The sequence below is a fragment of the Ursus maritimus genome, unplaced genomic scaffold, assembly GCF_017311325.1.
Source record: "Ursus maritimus isolate PB19 unplaced genomic scaffold, ASM1731132v1 scaffold_16, whole genome shotgun sequence".
Taxonomy (NCBI): Eukaryota; Metazoa; Chordata; class Mammalia; order Carnivora; family Ursidae; genus Ursus; species Ursus maritimus.
This window is the reverse complement of record NW_024424008.1, coordinates 3,264,473-3,283,377: the sequence shown is the minus strand read 5'-3', so window position 1 is coordinate 3,283,377 and position 18,905 is coordinate 3,264,473. Positions and strand designations below refer to the sequence as shown.

The window sequence follows — 18,905 nt, the reverse complement described above, 5'->3', positions numbered from 1 at the left end:
GTGACTGAAAGATAATCCCAAAGCTCACTTGTTACATTGTAGGCCATTTCAAAAGAAAAAAAGTAGTTAAAGATTTAGAGAGAGAGAGAGAGAGAGAGAGAGAGAGAGAACGAACTGGGGGAGGGGCAGAGGGACAAGCTGACTAACCCCTGAGCTCTAGCCCAGGACCTGGGGATATGATGGACCCTGGAGTCAAAGTCAGAGGCCCAACCAACTCAGCCACCGAAGCACCCCGGACATTTACCAGTTTTATATTTACCTTGAAATGTTATTCTGACTTTTTTAAAAATGCCATTTCTGACGGACATATACACCTTCGTTCCTTAAATGCTTTTTAGAGCAACACCCCACTGGTTCCCCTACTAATGCATTGAGAAGTCTTTGACAAGTGCTCATTCTGCACTTATGTAAGAGCCATGATTTTAAATCCCTAAAAAGTGTGTTTTACTCCACCACTGGAACCATAGTGAACCAATTAGAGTCTTTGAAAGACATTTTAAACTAAAGCAGTATAATAAAAGACATCGTTTCTCCTTGGTTGCTAAACTGACAAAAGGCAAGTTCAAATCTGCCTGAGACATAATTCTGTCATAGTTACTGGATAACCATGGCGTCAAAATATCTAAAGCAAAAATTTAAAGTACAGAAAAAAAAAAGAAAATTCCATCATATTAGAGGATTTAAAGCAAACATTCTCAATAATTGATTAAACAGCAAAAATTAGTACAGGAAGATTTGAACTGCATAATTAAAAAGCTGGATTTAATGGGTGTTTACGTGTATATGTATGTGTAGGCCACTCAGGTAAGGAAAGTGTACATTCTTTTGAAACACACAGAAAACTGATTAGACAGCAGGCCATAAAGTCTGTTTTACCTAATTTCAAAAAAATATTTTCCAACAGAACACATTATCTTATAACTCAATTAGGTTAAAAATAATAAAGGTAACTTTAAAAACCCTGAAGTCTGGAAATTACAAACACTTCTGTTTGACATATGGGTCATAGAAAAAAAAAAAAACCCAGTGTAAGGAAATATCTGGACATGAATGCTACCGAAAATACTCCATATTCAAGCATGGGAATTCAGCTAAAATATGTATTAAGGGAAATTTTTACCTTAATGCTTATAGTAAAAAAGCTAGAAATCAGTAAGAATCTAACTTAAGAAGGTAACATACTGACAGAATAAATTCAAATGTAACAAGAATTTACAAAATAAATTTATTTAAAAGAAAATGTAAAGAATCAAAGAAAAAAAAAAGATCCAACAAATCTAAAGTTTATTTTGATCACCGTTTGATTCTTTGACTATCCTTTTTGACTCCATAACTACACTATTTGAAATTGCAAACCCCTCCTTCTCCAGGGCTGGATTTAGGATGAGGGGAGTAACTTGGGTGATGCACAACTTTAAGAAGATATGGAAAGACTCTAATCAAGATAAACATTTTAGTGGAATATTTTGTAAGTCAAAATTAATGCAAAATATCCATGATAACTGAATACAAAAAATTAAAGACAGAGTCTGACCCTGCACTTGCACAAGGTTGGCCCCAGCCCACACCCACCTCCAGTAAGTACTTCACTCCCCTCACCCTAATCCTGGCCTGTGGATTATATGATCGCAGGGACACCAGGTATGTTTCCAAAATTTAAATGACTGTGCTTCTAGTATGCTGTTATAGTGCAAGGTAAAAATTCCATATCATTTTTTGAAATAAGTACCTGACCAAAAAACAAGACTGAATTTTATTAAATGCCTCATCAGCATATAATGAAGTGATTATTTAGTCTTTTTCCATCAATCAATTGGTATCATAAATTATAACATTCCTCCTATTATTTGTCTTCTTGTCCTTCTGTTCTAAATCATAATATATTCATGGTATATATTTTTTAAGATTTTATATTTAAGTTATCTCTACACCCAACATGGGACTCAAACACAACCCTGAGATCAAGAGTCACATGCTCTATCAACTGAGCCAGCCAGGCATCCCTAATTCATGGTATATTTAAATTGAATCTTGGAATTTTCAAATATTTATATTTAGTCTTTGCATATATATTTATAAGTAACATCTGACTGTGAATTTCCTTATAGTGCTACCTTTTTCAGGTTCTACTATCAAAGTTGCATAACTTTATAAAAGAAAATGGTGAAGTTACCCTCCTCAATGATGCTCTGAAATGGTTTAGTTAGTCTTTCACAGAAAATGTTACTGTGTCAGGTTTCTGTCAAACGGAAGAACATGTCTTTAGCTCTAATCCCAATAATCCTATATCGGATATCTTCACAACAGGCTACAGAAAATGTTCCCTGAGAAAGTGGACTCCCATTTCAGTTGAGACCAGCAATTCTCAAATAGTAATGTATCTAAAATTTGCCTGGGAAATAATTTAAAACGCCAGTTCCTAGGACCCTCATCCAGATATTCTGATTCAGTAAGTCCGATATGGGGCTCAAGAATCTGCATTCTAAGAAACAGCCAAGTGATTTAGACCCAGTGGCTCCCGGAACACAAACCGAAGTAGTCAGTAAAACATGCCAGAGATGGTGAGGCTGTGAAGTAAGCCATCCGTGCAAGGGAGAGAAAGGAAGCCAGACGCTCTAGCTGCCCTGGCCTGGCCCTCCAGTCTCATTTCCAGGCTTCTCGCATCCAATTAAAAACATGTTGTACTTTTTACAGAGCTTTATGTTTTTCATTTTATTTTAGCCTCTCAACCCCCATGTGAAGTAGAACAGACATTTTACAGAGAAGTGACTCACCTACATCCAACGGACACCAAACACTGTCTGGGCACAAAGCATCTAAGGCTAAGAGCCCCAGGCCTTGTCACCCTGAGGCCTTATCTCATTTTCTAAAATCAGGGGCACCACTACCAGGAACCACCTTCGCCACTGTGATCATTATAATCACCCTTAACGATAAGGTGTGGATTCCTAACTCTTAAGCGTCCAGCAACTTCTGGGCTTCCTCATCAGACGTGTCTTTGCACACCCTGAGAAAACAAGGGAGCACCTCTTCTTGTACTGTCTTCCCACAGTCCGGTAATTTCTCTGAAGAATTTGTTTCTCAGAGAAAGACTGTTGAAGTAGAGACAAATGAACATGGGGAGTGGGGCAAGGGAGTGTGAGGGATACACTGAGGGGATACAGCATGTGAAGGAAAATGGAATATAGAGTAGAAATAGATTAAGATTTAAGAGGATCCTCGAAGAGCCTTTTTCTACTGAAGCAAAACAGTACTGCTAATGATGACAAGAGCTAACACACAACCCTGTTATGTGTTATATGCACGGTTCTAAATACAGGTATCCTACCTCTGCTTTTCCAAAGGTCGTGGTTACACGACTTCACCTTTATGAGAGACCTACATTAGCAGCTGCTTTTGATAACTGAAGGAAGTCCAAAGATTTTTGCTTTTAACATACACATACACACATACACACATACACACACACACACACGGAAAACAGCATTTGGCTTTTGGGTTGCAAAGCCGTTATAGAGGCAGCAGGAACCCAAGCAGCAAGAGCAGCCCCTCCAAGCTCCTTCCCCAGGACCTACAATGCACCTCAGCACCAAGCTGCTGCAGCTCTGAACTGTGTCTGTGGGTATCAGTGCTTTTATGTCAATTTATTTTGTGCGTATTGTCCTAAGGTATCAGAAAAGCCTAAAAGAGGTTATTCTGGGGGTCTCGGAATGCTCAAAAAATTTTCCAGCTAAATTAATGGTAATTGCTTCTCTGATTTATACCATTTTGGCTTATGAAAGGTTTCATAGGAACACTCTACCTTCAGTAGTAGGGGAACACGTGTACTGCCTTACTGACTCAGCTGATCAGTCCTCACAATAAACCATGGATAGATACAATCATTTCACCCATTTATAGGTAAGGAAACCAAAACACAGAGGTTGGAGACTAGTGTAAGTTCAAATATCTAGTAAGTTCCAGCTAGATTTCAAACTCAGGTAGTCTGGCTTTAGAGTTGCTACAGTAGATCTCTCAAAATTGTGTCCTATGGGAAAAAAAATAAGGGCCTCAGAAATAAGCAGGGACCCACTCAGGTTGATCCTTAGGCCTGCAGTAAACCAGTGGCTTCCCAAATCCCTTGTTACAAGAAACGTTCGCCCTGAGAAGCCAATGAAGACTTACCCTAGAACTTTCAGTTTACACTCAGGAGACCTCAAGACTTCACATAACTTCATCATTCCTTCATGCCCTAATGTATTCTGTCTCAGGTTTATTTTTATCAGGTTTTGGTTGCTTCTAAGAGTAGAGGAGAGATCCTGACAACACAGGGAGGTCAAACCACAGTATTTCAACCTGAAGGGAAGAGAGACTGAAGATAAAATTAAATTTACCCCATAGAGCAAGCATGTAGATCTGTGGGCTGGGAGTGTAGGACGACTCCAGAAGCTTAAGAAGAAGAAAAAAATTGGGAGGGGGATCACAATTAGGGTAAATTCAAAGAATGTAAGTACTTATAATATTCATTATTACTAGATATTTATAGACTGAATATATTCCTTCCTAAATCATGAATTGCAAGTACATAATTATAGTCCAGGGAATAAAAAGGGAAGCACACTAAGAAAAGCTGAAGCCGTTGAATCTTTGATCATCATTAAAAATTATAGATACTTAAGTAGACTTTTGAAATGTGATACTGAGTATTTCAAAAGCAAGGTATATAATGAGGTCTCTTAGCACCATGCCATTTATGCAAATAAAAATGCATACACCAAAAAAAATTACATCTTTTACAAGGATACTCACAACTCTATGGCATATTTCAAACACACTAGGCCAGCTGCCTATACAGGGGAAGGAGAATAGTTAAAAGAGATAAATTAACCAGCTACCCAACCAATAGTCATTAGAGGACCCCTGCATAAACCAATAATAATATAATAATACCATGAACTGAAGAAGTATGTTAAACTCAACCTTCTATACCTGATGATATCGCCAACCAACTAATTTTAATTTTCACTTTTTACCGAGCCATTCGACAATTGAGTGCCTATATAGGCGCTGAGTATGAAAAAAAAAAAAATTAAGTTACTGCCTACACAGAACTGGCATTAATGTGGTAGAGCAACACTCCCACTATTTATGACACAAGATAAATATCACATAAATAAACCGTAGGGCAAAAGGCACTATGAGACATAAAAGATTTCAAGAATTCATCAGGAAACAATCATTCTAAGTTTGCAGTCACTAATAATGGTCTCAAAATATAGAAAACTAAAACTAACAGAACTACAAAGTGAAAGACACAATTCTACAATTATAATGGATATTTTAACATACTTTTCAGAACAACTGAATTATCAAAAAAATCACTAAAAATAGATGATTTGAATAACAATTAACAATCTTAATTAACTTATATACAATACGGCAACCAACAACTCTTCATATTAAGTGCATTATGGTACATATATAAAAACGGACTATAGACTGGGTCACGAAGCAAGTAAATTCAAAGAACTGTAATCATGCACAGTATGTCCTCAGACCACAATGCTAGAGATTAAATATAAAAAGATGACAAGAAACTCCTCTTACGTTTGAAAATTGAGGAATACACTTTAAAATAACCAGTGGATTGAAGAAAAAATATCATAAGGGAAGGTAAACATTTTAGACTCAATAATAACAAATGCTACATATATCAGTTATAGGATGGAGTTAATGCAATGATTTGAAGGAAAAGTCACACCCCGTAAGTGTTGGAAAAGGAGGAAATATTTATGAGCTAAGCATCCAGCTCAAGAATTTAAGAACAGTAAAATAAGGATGCCTGGGTGGCTCAGTCGGTTAATCGGCCTTTGGCTCAGGTCATGATCCCAGAGTTGTGGGATCGAGTCCCGCATCGGGCTCCTTGCTCAGCGGGCAGTCTGCTTCTCCCTCTGCCTGCCACTGCCCCTGCTTGTGCTGTTAAGCATGCACACGTGCTCTCTCTCTCTCTGATAAAGAAGTAAAAATTCTTGAAGAATGGTAAAATAAACTCAAAAGGAGAAATAATTAAGGAAATAAAAAGTATGCATAGAGAAGATCAATGTTGTGTTCTTTGAAAAGTAAAATGAGAAAAAGCTTAAACTGCCAATATCAGGAAGAGAGACATCACCAGATGTCTAAATCACTGGAGATAATCAGAAGTTGAGCAGACAATATCAGACACTTGCCAACAGAGTTTAAAATTTAGATGAAATGGATAAAATCATAGGAATAATCTTATGAAAAATTAATCAGTAAGAGAAAACTTATATAAATGTATGATTATTTAAAAAATAGAATCAGAGGGGCGCCTGGGTGGCACAGCGGTTAAGTGTCTGCCTTCGGCTCAGGGCGTGATCCCAGCGTTCTGGGATGGAGCCCCACGTCAGGCTCCTCCGCTATGAGCCTGCTTCTTCCTCTCCCACTCCCCCTGCTTGTGTTCCCTCTCTCGCTGGCTGTCTCTATCTCTGTCGAATAAATAAAATCTTTAAAAAAAATAAATAAATAAATAAATAAATAAATAAATAAATAAAGAATCAGAAGTCAATCTCCACACGAAGGAAATTCTGGATCATATAGCTTCACCAGAAATTTCTACGAAGCTCAAGGAAGAAATAATTCCAATCTTACACAAACCTCCCAGGAAAAAGAAAGAAGGATCACTCCCGAACTTATTTTTCGAAAATACTGTAATCTGGATACCAAAACTTGATGGGAACTGCACAAGAAGAAAATTATAACCTCCTTATAAACAAAGATTTAGTTAAAATAGTCATATATCAACAAAATAAACTGCACAATGTATATAAGAGATATCATGACCAAGTTGGTTTTGAGCCCAAAAAAAGATCTAATATATATAATAAAAATCAATGTGATTGACCACATTTGGCACATTTCATAAAGCTCAACATGTATTCATAATTTAGAAAGAAAATAAAGACAAGTTCTTAGCAAACTAAAGATAGGAACCTTTTTAAATTAATAAATGAGAGAAACACTGAAATTTTACTTTTGAAAAATTTTGCTTTTGACATTGAAAATAACACAGGAAGCCCACTATCTCCAGACATATTAACATTCTATCACGTGTCTTACAAGATACTAAGGCAATAAAAAGAAAAAAGGAAAAGAATAGAAATGGGGAAAACAAAACAACTGTTATTCCCAAAAGAGGACTCTGTACCTAGAAAATCCAAACAAATATGAATAAGCAGTTATAATCAACTAGAGGACGTGGTAGGCTACTGGATGGGAAGTTAATATACAAAACCCAACCGTGTTTCTATGTATAAAGAATAAAACGAAAAAATAACAAAAATATCCATTTCCGGGGGGTATTTCCACCTGGCTGGCTCAGTGGGTTAAGCATCTGCCTTTGCCTCAGGTCTTGATCCCAGGGTCCTGGGATGGAGCACCGCACAGGGCTCTTTGCTCAGTGGGGAGCCTGCTTCTCCCTCTGCCTCTACCTGCCACTCCCTCTGCTTGTGCTCTCTTTCTGTCAAATAAATAAATCTTTAAAAACAAATACCCATTTCCAAACAGTATTGCAATATAGCAAGTACTTAGAAATAAAGTTAAACAGCAAAATAGAGAGCCACTACAGGAAAAAGGACTAAGCTTTATTGATAGAGCTAAGTAAACAAGGATCTGTCACGATTGATAGATTCAGTGCAATTCCATTCAAAATGCCAGCATATGGGTAGGCACAGGTACATGGAGAGGTTCACATGCACGTGTGTGTAACTTAGTAAGCCGATATTTAAAATTTTGTTTGGAAATGCAAAGGGAGAACCCAGCAACAGACCCATGCACCAATGAAGACTCGACTTATACCAAAGGTGGCCCTGCCAAACAGTGAGGGAAGAAAAAGAGTCAATAAATTTTGCCAGAAAAGATGAGTATCCACATAGGAAAAATATTAAATTGGACTGACCTCCAACCATATTTTAAAGTCTCAAATGCTTCATAAGCTGCCTTTTACATTTAGAAAATAGTAGAATGTCTTCATAATCCCAGCATCGGGAAAAATGTCTTGAACAATTACAAAAAGCACTCACAATAAAAGAATAATCCGATGTCACAGTTAAATTCTTCAGTTCCATAAAAGGCAGCATAAATTTGTATGGAACCAGAAAAGACCCCGAATCTCCAAGGAACTGTTGAAAAGGAAAAACAAAGCTGGGGGCATCACAATGCCGGATTTCGAGCTGTACTACAAAGCTGTGATCACAAAGACAGCATGGTACTGGCACAAAAACAGACACATAGACCAATGGAACAGAATAGAGAGCCCAGAAATGGACCCTCAGCTCTTTGGGCAACTAATATTTGATAAAGCAGGAAAAAACATCCGGTGGGAAAAAGACAGTCTCTTCAATAAATGGTGCTGGGAAAATTGGACAGCTACATGCAAAAGAATGAAACTTGACCACTATCTCACACCATAAACAAAAATAAACTCCAAATGGATGAAAGACCTCGATGTGAGACAGGAATCCATCAAAATTCTAGAGGAGAACATAGGTAGCAACCTCTACGACATCGGCCAAAGCAACCTTTTTCATGATACATCCCCAAAGGCAAGAGAAACAAAAGATAAAATGAATTTATGGGACTTCATCAAGATTAAAAGTTTCTGCACAGCCAAGGAAACAGTCAGAAAAACTAAGAGGCAGCCCACGGAATGGGAGAAGATATTTGCAAATGACACTACAGATAAAGGACTGGTATCCAAGATCTACAAAGAACTTCTCAAACTCAATACACGAGAAACAAATAAACAAATCAAAAAATGGGCAGAAGATATGAACAGACACTTTTCCAATGAAGACATACAAATGGCTAACAGACACATGAAAAAATGTTCAAAATCATTAGCCATCAAGGAAATTCAAATCAAAACCACACTGAGATACCACCTTACACCAGTTAGAATGGCAAAAATAGACAAGGCAAGAAACAACAATTGTTGGAGAGGATGTGGAGAAAGGGGATCCCTCCTACATTGTTGGTGGGAATGCAAGTTGGTACAGCCACTCTGGAAAACAGTGTGGAGGTCCCTTAAAAAGTTAAAAACTGAGCTACCCTATAATCCAGCCATTGCACTACTGGGTGTTTACCCCAAAGATACAGACGTAGTGAAGAGAAGGGCCATATGCACCCCAATGTTCATAGCAGCAATGTCCACAATAGCTAAATCGTGGAAGGAGCCGAGATGCCCTTCAACAGATGACTGGATCAATAAATTGTGGTCCATACATACAATGGAATATTACTCAGCAATCAGAAAGAACGAGTTCTCAACATTTGCTACAACATGGACGGCACTGGAGGAGATAATGCTAAGTGAAATAAGTCAAGCAGAGAAAGACAACTATCATATGAATCTCTCATCTATGGAACATAAGAACTAAAATGATCAGTAGGGGAAGAAAGGGATAAAGAAAGGGGGGGTAATCAGAAGGGGGAATGAAACATGAGAGACTATGGACTATGAGAAACAAACTGAGGGCTACAGAGGGGAGGGGGGTGGGGGAATGGGATAGGCCGGTGATGGGTAGTAAGGAGGGCACGTATTGCATGGTGCACTGGGTGTTATACACAACTAATGTGTCATCGAGCCTTACATCGGAAACCGGGGATGTACTGTATGGTGACTAACACAATATAATAAAAAATCATTAAAAAAAAAAAAGAAAAGCCCAAGTTACTGTCACATATATAAGTGACAAAGGCTCATAACCAAATATATTGGAGGGGGGGGGAACACTACAGATCAAGAGCAGTAAGGGCAAAAATGGCTCACCAAATGGAAAAATGAACAAAATAAGTGAAAAAGAAACTCGACAAAAGGAAATCCAAATGGCTATTAAGTATATGAAAAGGTGTTCAACCTCTTTAACCAGACACATCAATTAAAACCACAGTGAGATGCCAAAACTCACACCTGATTCACTAAAACTTTAAAAATAAAGTCAGAGAAAATGGCAAGAATAGAGAACAGCAACTACCACCCACTACCGGGGGCAGAATAAATTAGTAGTCTTCTTGAAAACCTTTTCCCCATGACGTAATAAATCCACTCCTACTTATGCTGGATAAATATATATGTATGTGCCTGAGAATTAATTACTGAAATATTCATCAGCACTGTTCATAAAATAAATGAAAACAACACAGAAGTCCAGGTATAACAGAACGGTTAGTTTGTGGTATGGTCATTCACTGGAATACTCTACTGCAATAAAAATGAACTAATTACAACTACATGAAACAACTGGATGACAAACTCGTAACAATGAGAAAAAAAAACATAACACAAAAGAATATAGAGTGGGATTCCCCGTATATAAAATGCAAAACCTGGCAAAATTCAACACTATATTGCTTAGGACTATATACACTCACAGTAACTGTGCAGATAAATAAACGATGGCCACAAAAATCAGGATAATGGTTACTTCTTAGGGAGGAGGGAAGAAGCGATTCGTAAGGGAGGAACAGGGGAATTTAGTTCCCTGGGCAAATTCAGTTTACTGACCTGGGTGAGGTTATGCACATTTTTTTTTAAACAGCTTTATTCGCTTGTTTCTATGTATTTTATATTTCATGGTGAAAATGTTTAATATATGGACTTGGCAAATCTTTTTTTTCTGTATATAAACATTCTTTAAGTTTTTATTTAAATTTCAGTGAACATACAGTGTAATATTTGTTTCAGGTGTAGACTTACACCTATGTAAGTATGTAGACCTACATACGACATCTAGTGCTCATCACAAGTGCCCTCCTAATACCCTCCTAATACCCATCCCCCGTCTAGCCCATCCCCCACCCACCTTCCTCCATCAATCTAGGGTTTGTTCTCTATTGTTAAGAGTTTTGTATTTTGTTTTTAAGATTTTATTTATTTGACAGATAGAGACAGCCAGCGAGAGAGGGAACACAAGCAGGGGGAGTGGGAGAGGAAGAAGCAGGCTCCCAGCAGAGGAGTCTGATGTGGGGCTCGATCCCATAACGCTGGGATCACGCCCTGAGCCGAAGGCAGACGCCCAACCGCTGTGCCACCCAGGCGCCCCAAGAGTTGTTTTATGTTTGCCTTTCTCTTTTTTTTTAATCTCACAATCCAGCAACTGCAGTACTAGGTATTTACTCAACGGACACCAAAATACTGATTCAGAGGGATACACGCATCCCGGTGTTTATGGCGGCATTATCGACAATGGTGAAATTATGGAAAGAGCCCAAGTGTCCATCAACTGATGAATGGATAATGAAGATGTGAGATATATATCTATCTCATATTCATATATATCACAACAGAATATTATTTAGCCTTCAAAATGAAATCTTGCCATTTGCAACAATGTGAATGGAACTAGAGAGTATTATGCTAAGGGAAATAAGTCAAAGACAAATACCATAGGATTTCACTCATATGTGGAATTTAAGAAACAAAACAGATGAACATCGGCAGATTTTTAGGGGATGATTGGAGAAAAAGCCAAGTTACAGGCAATGGGATGAGACACACTGATTTCACCACTGTGGGGAAGAACAGTTACTCCAACACCTGGGGAAGAACAGCTCAGAACCTGGAAGGTGCAGGGAGTAGGAAGAACAATTCATGACTTCTTTTCCTTCCCTAGACCCAGCACTGCTGCCTGGCAAAATTATGCGGTCTGCTTAAGTAGCAGCTGCAGCTGGCAACCTGACCCACTGCCAGGTTTGTCCACATGCTGTGAAAATGGAAAATCTCAAGTCGACATGGCAGGTCCTAACTATTCTGCCTGATGTCATCAGTGGCAGCCCCCAAACCTGGACCCCTGTCACATGTGTACACACACAACTGGTACAACCTTGTTTCAGTCTGATACAAACTCATAAGCTTCTCCTGATGCCAGTACGGCTCTGAGTTATGCCATGTATGGCTAACAAGGCATCTGTAATTACTTGATGACACTGCCAACCTACCTGACATAACCAAACCACCGTAATGGTGACCCAAATCAACAGACCACCACATCCCACTTTGGAGTGAGCTGTGTTCCTTCAGGTTATATGTTTGTTATATGTGGAGGTATGGACCACTGATTCTCTTTATTGGGGATGGGACTGGTTTGGGCCAATTTTTTGCTCCCTTTATTACCAAAAATACCAAGATAAGCAGGTCAACCCAAACCCCCTTTCGTGAGTTGTAATAGATAACAAGACCTATTGGTCCTCTCTGGGTCTCATTCAGTTGGCTGAGTCCAGGATGCTGAGGGCATAGCTGAAATCAACACTGCAGTCTGACCTAATCCTGTGCTTGGAGTCCTAATGATGGTGGCCCTAATTAAACTCTGTAGGAGACAAACTGAACAGATTTGGCCCCAACTTCTGTTGGTCAGATTAATGAGAGTGGCCAGTGGAATGGCATGTCCATGTGAAAATTAACCAAGACTCTACTGTGCAGAAAAAAGGGATGAATATTGCGGGAAGACATTCTTCTGTGGGTCTTTTGGTCTCCTACATGTTTCATTGACAAAAATGCAGGACCCTGACAACTCTTCACATGGGCCATTTCCCAGGGTGTGTATGCAATGAGGATGAGGTAATGTCTCCCTCCAGGACAAAGAGCAGGCTTGCTTAGTGCCTGCTATAAAATGGTGGTTCTCCCAAGCTCCATGTTTCTCTCCTAGGACACAACCCACTACCATGTGCAGGTGTCCACCCAAGCTGTCCACATCCACCCTGTGGGACTTGGGGACAAAGGAAACGGACACAGAAACACTAGTGCTTATGCTGTGATGCTAGGAGAAATAAGGTGCTTGGTCTCTGATGCGATACTGTGTTTCCTGCCAGTATCCAAGAAATACTGATAGCCTAATTTATTAGGTTGTAAGCAGGATAAAATTAAATTCCAGACCCAGTAGTTACAATATCATCATTGTTGTGATAAAAATATATCAACAGTCAATGGATACATAGGTAAAGTGGCACCTTCTTCTAAGAGTCAGGGAAACATAATATTTAGGTTTCCCACATATGGAGCAAAATTCTTGACCCAGAGGTCAATAATTCATGCTATGTAAGTAAAAATGTACTAGCCAATATCCGTTAAAGATTTTTTTTTAAAAAACCATCTAAACAATATATGATTAAACATAAAAAGTACTTAAAACACAGGATAAGGTTTTATTAGACCACGGGCTCCTGCATAAATAGCAGGGCGCCTGGGTGGCTCAGTCGGTTAAGTAGCCAACTCTTGATTTCAGTTCAGGCCGTGCGTGAGCTCGTGGTCATGAGCTCAAGCTCTGCATCAGGCGCGATGCGTAGAGTGGCTGGGGTTCTCTCCCTCTTCTCTCTTGCTCTGCCTCTACCCTACCCCTGTTCATGCTATCCCTGTAAGATAAATAAAATCTTAAAAAAAAACCCAGCATAGATAGCATTTTTCCAGATAAAAAATGATTAGCAAAATCTTTTTTTTTTTTTTTTTGAGAAAGAGCACACGTGCAAGAGATCTAGCACAAGCTGGGGTGGGATGAGGGGAGGAGGGGCGGGGAGGGAGAGAGGGGGAGGGGGAGAGGGAGAGGGAGAGGGAGAGAGAGAGAGAGAGAGAGAGAGAGAGAGAATCTTAAGCAGGCTCCACACCCAGGGCAGGGCTCGGTCTCACGACCCTGAAATCATAACCTGAGCCAAAAATCAAGAGTTGGGCACTTAACCAACTGAGCCACCCAGGTGCCCCAAAATCTTCACCTTAATTAGAAAAATTCAAAGACAGATGGAATATCTGAAGGATGACAGGACATGGAAGACCTTAAAGCAAGTACCATTTACTTAATATATACTCTGTCCAAGGCACTAAGTAGGACACAAAGAAATGTGAAATATGGCTTCAGTACTAACAGCACATAATACACATTGATCCATATATCTGAAATTCAGATTCTCATTTCTGAGAGTAACTTACCTTTTATCCCATTTATCATCCTCGCTCATGTACTAAATTTCTTCTAGCCACACAAGCCACCAAATAGGTATCATTTTCCTAATGGAAAACTGAACTCACCAACCCTCTGAATATTGCAGTGTGGAGGTCTCAAAGCCTCATGCAGAATTTTTACTCCCATCATCCTGCAGGTCATTGTATCCAAGGTCCAGGCTCCGCAGGTGTGCGTTGTTCAGAATAGCAGAAGCCGGATACAGACAACACGTACTAGTAAGAACACAGCCCATCAATCTGCAAGAAATACAAAAGAGGTGAGACCTTAATTGTGAAGTTTAATTAATTTATTCCTAGGAGAGAAGCCAAGTTATCTGAGTCTTTTTCTTGACCCTTTTCTCTCCACAGTCCAGGACACACAGAGGAATGTCTAACATGACCAGCAGAAACAAATGGGATTTCTTAATAAGCAGGAAAAAAAAACACGGTGGATAAAGCCCCTTTCTCCCACAAATAGGTTATTATCCACCAAGCTTCCCAAATCAAGGGTATAAACATTTTTTTCTGTCAAAACTAAAAAAAAACAAAACAACAAAAAAAAAACAGAATAGAAGCTTACCCAAGGAACCCACAGATCTCTGGGCTTTCAGTTTCGAATATATTTTTGAAATAAAAACACTTCCCAGGAATCTATCTTAAAGTGCTGTTTTCCAAGAAGCAGCAGACTACATGTAAGAAGATACTTCTTTCGATCCTCTGTAGGGCATTCAAGAGCATTCGCAATCGGCCCTCAAGTGTTCGCTTCCCATGTTTCATCCCCAACCTATTCACCAAGCATATCCATCTACTTTTTTTCTCCAAATCTACCGCACCTATCTTCATGTCCCTTCTGTCTTCTGCCAAGGATATCTGCACACAACATCCTCTTCACCTTTCAAGGCTAGGGTAACTCAGTCCCCTCTGTCCCACTCCTTGCTCCTTGGGACTTTTATAATAACACGTGGACTATGTTATAATTGGCTTTGTATTTATTTCTCTGCCATCAGCATTGTATGAGTTACCGGAGGGCAAGTGCCTCACCTTAGCAAAAACCTTTAAAGCCCTCAGAATGTAGCTTCTATTTGTTGTACATTTTAACTGAGAGAATTGGCATGGCCTGCACAGAGGCTGTGAAGGTAGCTGAGAGCACAAGCTTGTCTGTGTGTTTACAGCAATGGTAAGGAGAGAAAGTGGGCTCAGCGAACATCTTGTGTGTCCAGGTCACTCAGAAATTGTGGCTAAAGTAAAGGTATCGGATGTAACAATTTCCATGAAGTAAAATTTTGTCTTCCAATTGAATAATAATCAAGGAAACTTCAGAGAATCACACTGTATATATTTTCCTAAAGAAAGTACAGGTACTTATTGGACCCAAGAGTTCAATCACCTTGGTGTTTACCAATGTGACAATCAACTGTTACACTCTTGTGGAAATCTGGTTACTGAGTCAGTCCAGTCAGGTAAACACCTCCGGGTATACCAACGATCTAGAGTTTGTGGTTCTAAAAAAAAACTACGCTGGGGGTTAGACCCGTAATGACTCACCCAGGTGACTAGTCCCATGGGAGACCCTGGTGGGGAAGTGAACTGAGATCACTAAATGACACCTCTATATTGCTTCACTCTAGCCACAATATTCACATAATGAAATATTAAATACTAAATATAGTACATCCATTATCCAATAAGATATTGAATATATATTCAATAAGATTGATAAGATATATTCAACATCCAATAAGATAACTTGTATGTAAGTATTTAAATGTTTCTGAAATACTATCCTAGGAAAAGGAAACCTCGAAGTCCTATCTATACAGTAATCACAATTACATATACACATACCATGGATGTGTACACCCACCCACAGAATGAGAGAACAGAATAAGAATAAAAACAGTTGTTTAATAATGACTGGCTAGTTGGATATTTTAAAAAATTCCCTTCCTAGTGGGTGCCTGGGTGGCTCAGTCCATTAAGCATCCGACTCTTGATTTCAGCTCAGGTCACAGTGTCAGGGTCGTGAGATTGAGCCCCACGTACGGCTCTGCGCAGGGCTTGGAGTCTGCTTGAGATTCTCTGCCTCTGCCTCTGCCCCAGCCACCCCACTCATGCATGCAGACTCTCTCCAAAAGGAAAAAAAAAAATCCCTTCCTAGTTTCTTTATAAGTTGACCTAGTTATAAACCTGAACTGAAGAACACCAAAACCTGAAAAACTAATAGAGCACAGTTTCTGCCTTATGGCTGTTAAGGCAGAGGACACACAGTAGACTCATTGGGGCACAATCAAATATAAATACACACACACACACACACACACACACACACACACACGTATATATAAATAAAATGGCTGCTGTTCAGTCTGTTGTCTCTGGTCCTCCTTCCCTGAGGGAGGTTGAATTACTCTAGTAACTGTTAAGAAAAATCTAATGAACATACTTCCCCAGCTTGTCTCAGGCAGGGTGAGATAGTGGGAATCAGCTGTTTATTCTTTTCTCTGACAGACACTCAGCTCATCCCTTCTTCCCTCATCTCCCCTGCCCTCACAGTAGTGAAAGCACCCAAAGGAAGGTCACAGAAAACCTCCTCCAGGTCCTGAAGGTGACAGCTTGGATGCCAAAAGGCATCACACAGAAGCTTCACTCCATCATCTCACAGCCAGTTTGACCCCAGATCCAGATATGTCTGGCTCCTGTCGCACAGGAGAGCAGACGAGAGAAGTTCACTGCGAAGTGGAGTGGCACTGCTTCAGCCTGGGGGAAGCACAGTGTGAGCAAAGACAGAATCACCGCTTTCCTGCCCAGAGATTTCTACCTTTGCAGATTTCATGCTCTGGTCCCTTATCTATTTGCCAACACTCATCTCATCAGATACCCTCTTCCCTCATTACATCTTTGCTGGTCTCACTTGGGATACTTAGGTTTGCACCAAATTGCACAAACTGGACCCATGTTCTTCAGAATGTTTCTTACTATAAATGAAATAACCTCTTTACACTGTGCAGAAATACAGTGCCCTGTTGCCGAGGTGGCTACATGGAGCAAAGCAGGCATCTGGGACAGAATGGGAGTCATCAAAATAAAGTACTTTCTGTACGTAATGAAAGTGGCATTTCTAACCAGTAGGGAAAAGATCTATTATACCATAAATAATTTGGGAAGGCAGACCTGACATACGGGGGAAATCAGTTTAAGCCTTATAACAAATTAGGAATAATTCAACATTTTAAAAATTAAACCATAAACAGTATGACAGGTTTTTTTTAAAGAAAGATATTTGCAATTATGACAAAACTTTGAGAAGTCATGAGGAGGAAGGTAATTTAACTTCACAAAAATTTTAAACTTCTGTATTCTAAAAATGACCATAAGAAAGTTAGGAATACAGCAACACACTAGGTAAGTTATTTGCAATATATAAAAAATAATGGCTGTAATGTATATGTGCTATCAATAACCATAGCATATAACATAACAGAAAGCATCCAGAGGAAAACTGAGCCTATGAAGAGGCAATCCCTAGAATACTAAAGGTCAAGGACATTTGAAAAGATGCTCAACATCAAATTTTTAGTTATTTTCAATTATCTAAATAATATTGATCAAAAAAATAGATACCCAGTGAAGATATTAAAATACAGGCCTCTAGACTGCTCAGGAAATAGGAACAATCTGGAGAAAATTTAACCATATCTGACAAAATAAAAATTTTGGCTCATCATCAATTCTAAAATTGTCTAAGAGCCATGAACAAAATAATCACACTGTGATCCACCCATACCATGGGATGCTGCATTTCTGTTTAATGGTGTCTATACATACGTGTACACACACACACACACACACACACACACACTCTTACCTGTTCTATGCCCAGAATATGGAGCTGGACAGGCAGGCTTTAGTTCAGAATCCATCACCTTGTGAGCGTTAGGCAAGCTACATCATCTTTTTAAGCCTCACATTTCCTACCTGTCCAATGAGGCACTTAGAACTTAGGTGGCCAATGTGACACCAATAGGTACTTTTGTACAGATTAAACCAGTTTAGCACAGGGCCCAGGACAGAGTAGGGACAAAATAAATGGCAGTTATTAACACCATCATTCTTGTCATCTTCATTATCATTATGGAAAACAGAAGGGAAAAAGCAGGGAACAGAATATGTTCATAACATTCTCCCTTTTAAAATACATTTCAGCTTTGTTTCTCCTTTTCGCTGCCATCTTGGTGTGTGGTTGACTGCTCCTCGCCATGTCTTCTCACAAGACTTTCAGAATCAAGAGATTCCTGGCCAAGAAACAAAAGCAGAATCGTCCCATTCCCCAGTGGATTCAGATGAAAACTGGTAATAAAATCAGGTACAACTCCAAGAGGCGTCACTGGAGAAGAACCAAGCTGGGTCTGTAAGGCATCACACTTCCTGAGATGGCACCCATATTTAAGCTGCATGAAGATCACGTTCCTATCCTTTTTCTTTTTCCCCACATGTTCCTGTTCTCACTCTGTTAACATCCCTCCTACCTGGCCAATAGATATGTTTTACCAGGGAGATGATTTTTCTCTGTTACTTTGCCTTTACCCCAGTAAGTTGGTTCAGTAATAAATGTGAGACTTTCGGCTGAACTGCTGTTGTGTTCTGATTTGTGAAGTACTGAATTCTCCTCCTGCCAGATCTCACGTAGCACAGTCCCACAGAACTTTCTGCAGTGATAGAAAGGTCTCTCCACAACCAAGTATTTGAAGGGTGGCTAGGGGGCGCCTGGGTGGCTCAGTCAGTTAAGTGTCTGTCTTCCACTCAGGTCATTATCTCGGGGTCCTGGGATTGGAGCCCCACATCAGGCTCCCCATTCAGTGGGGAGTCTGCTTGTCTCTCTCCCTCTGCCCTTCCCCCTGCTCATGCTCTTTCTCAAATAAAT

At 39.5% G+C, this 18,905-nt stretch overlaps 2 protein-coding genes across 2 annotated transcripts in view; one reads left to right on the top strand and one right to left on the bottom strand.

Annotated features, from left to right (window-relative positions):
- The window catches only part of NLRP14 (NLR family pyrin domain containing 14), a 62,002-nt gene that overhangs the window by 14,753 nt on the left and 28,344 nt on the right, over window positions 1-18,905 (bottom strand). The window contains 7 exon segments of the mRNA XM_040631313.1: window positions 2,883-2,958; window positions 2,961-3,007; window positions 4,165-4,335; window positions 14,068-14,129; window positions 14,131-14,242; window positions 16,576-16,716; window positions 16,718-16,741. Coding sequence (XP_040487247.1) covers window positions 2,883-2,958; window positions 2,961-3,007; window positions 4,165-4,335; window positions 14,068-14,129; window positions 14,131-14,242; window positions 16,576-16,716; window positions 16,718-16,741 — 633 coding nt within the window.
- Window positions 18,210-18,396, top strand: LOC103656430 (60S ribosomal protein L39-like). The gene has a single exon (XM_040630739.1). It carries the CDS (start codon window positions 18,241-18,243, stop codon window positions 18,394-18,396), a length of 156 nt encoding a protein of 51 aa, XP_040486673.1. The 5' UTR covers window positions 18,210-18,240.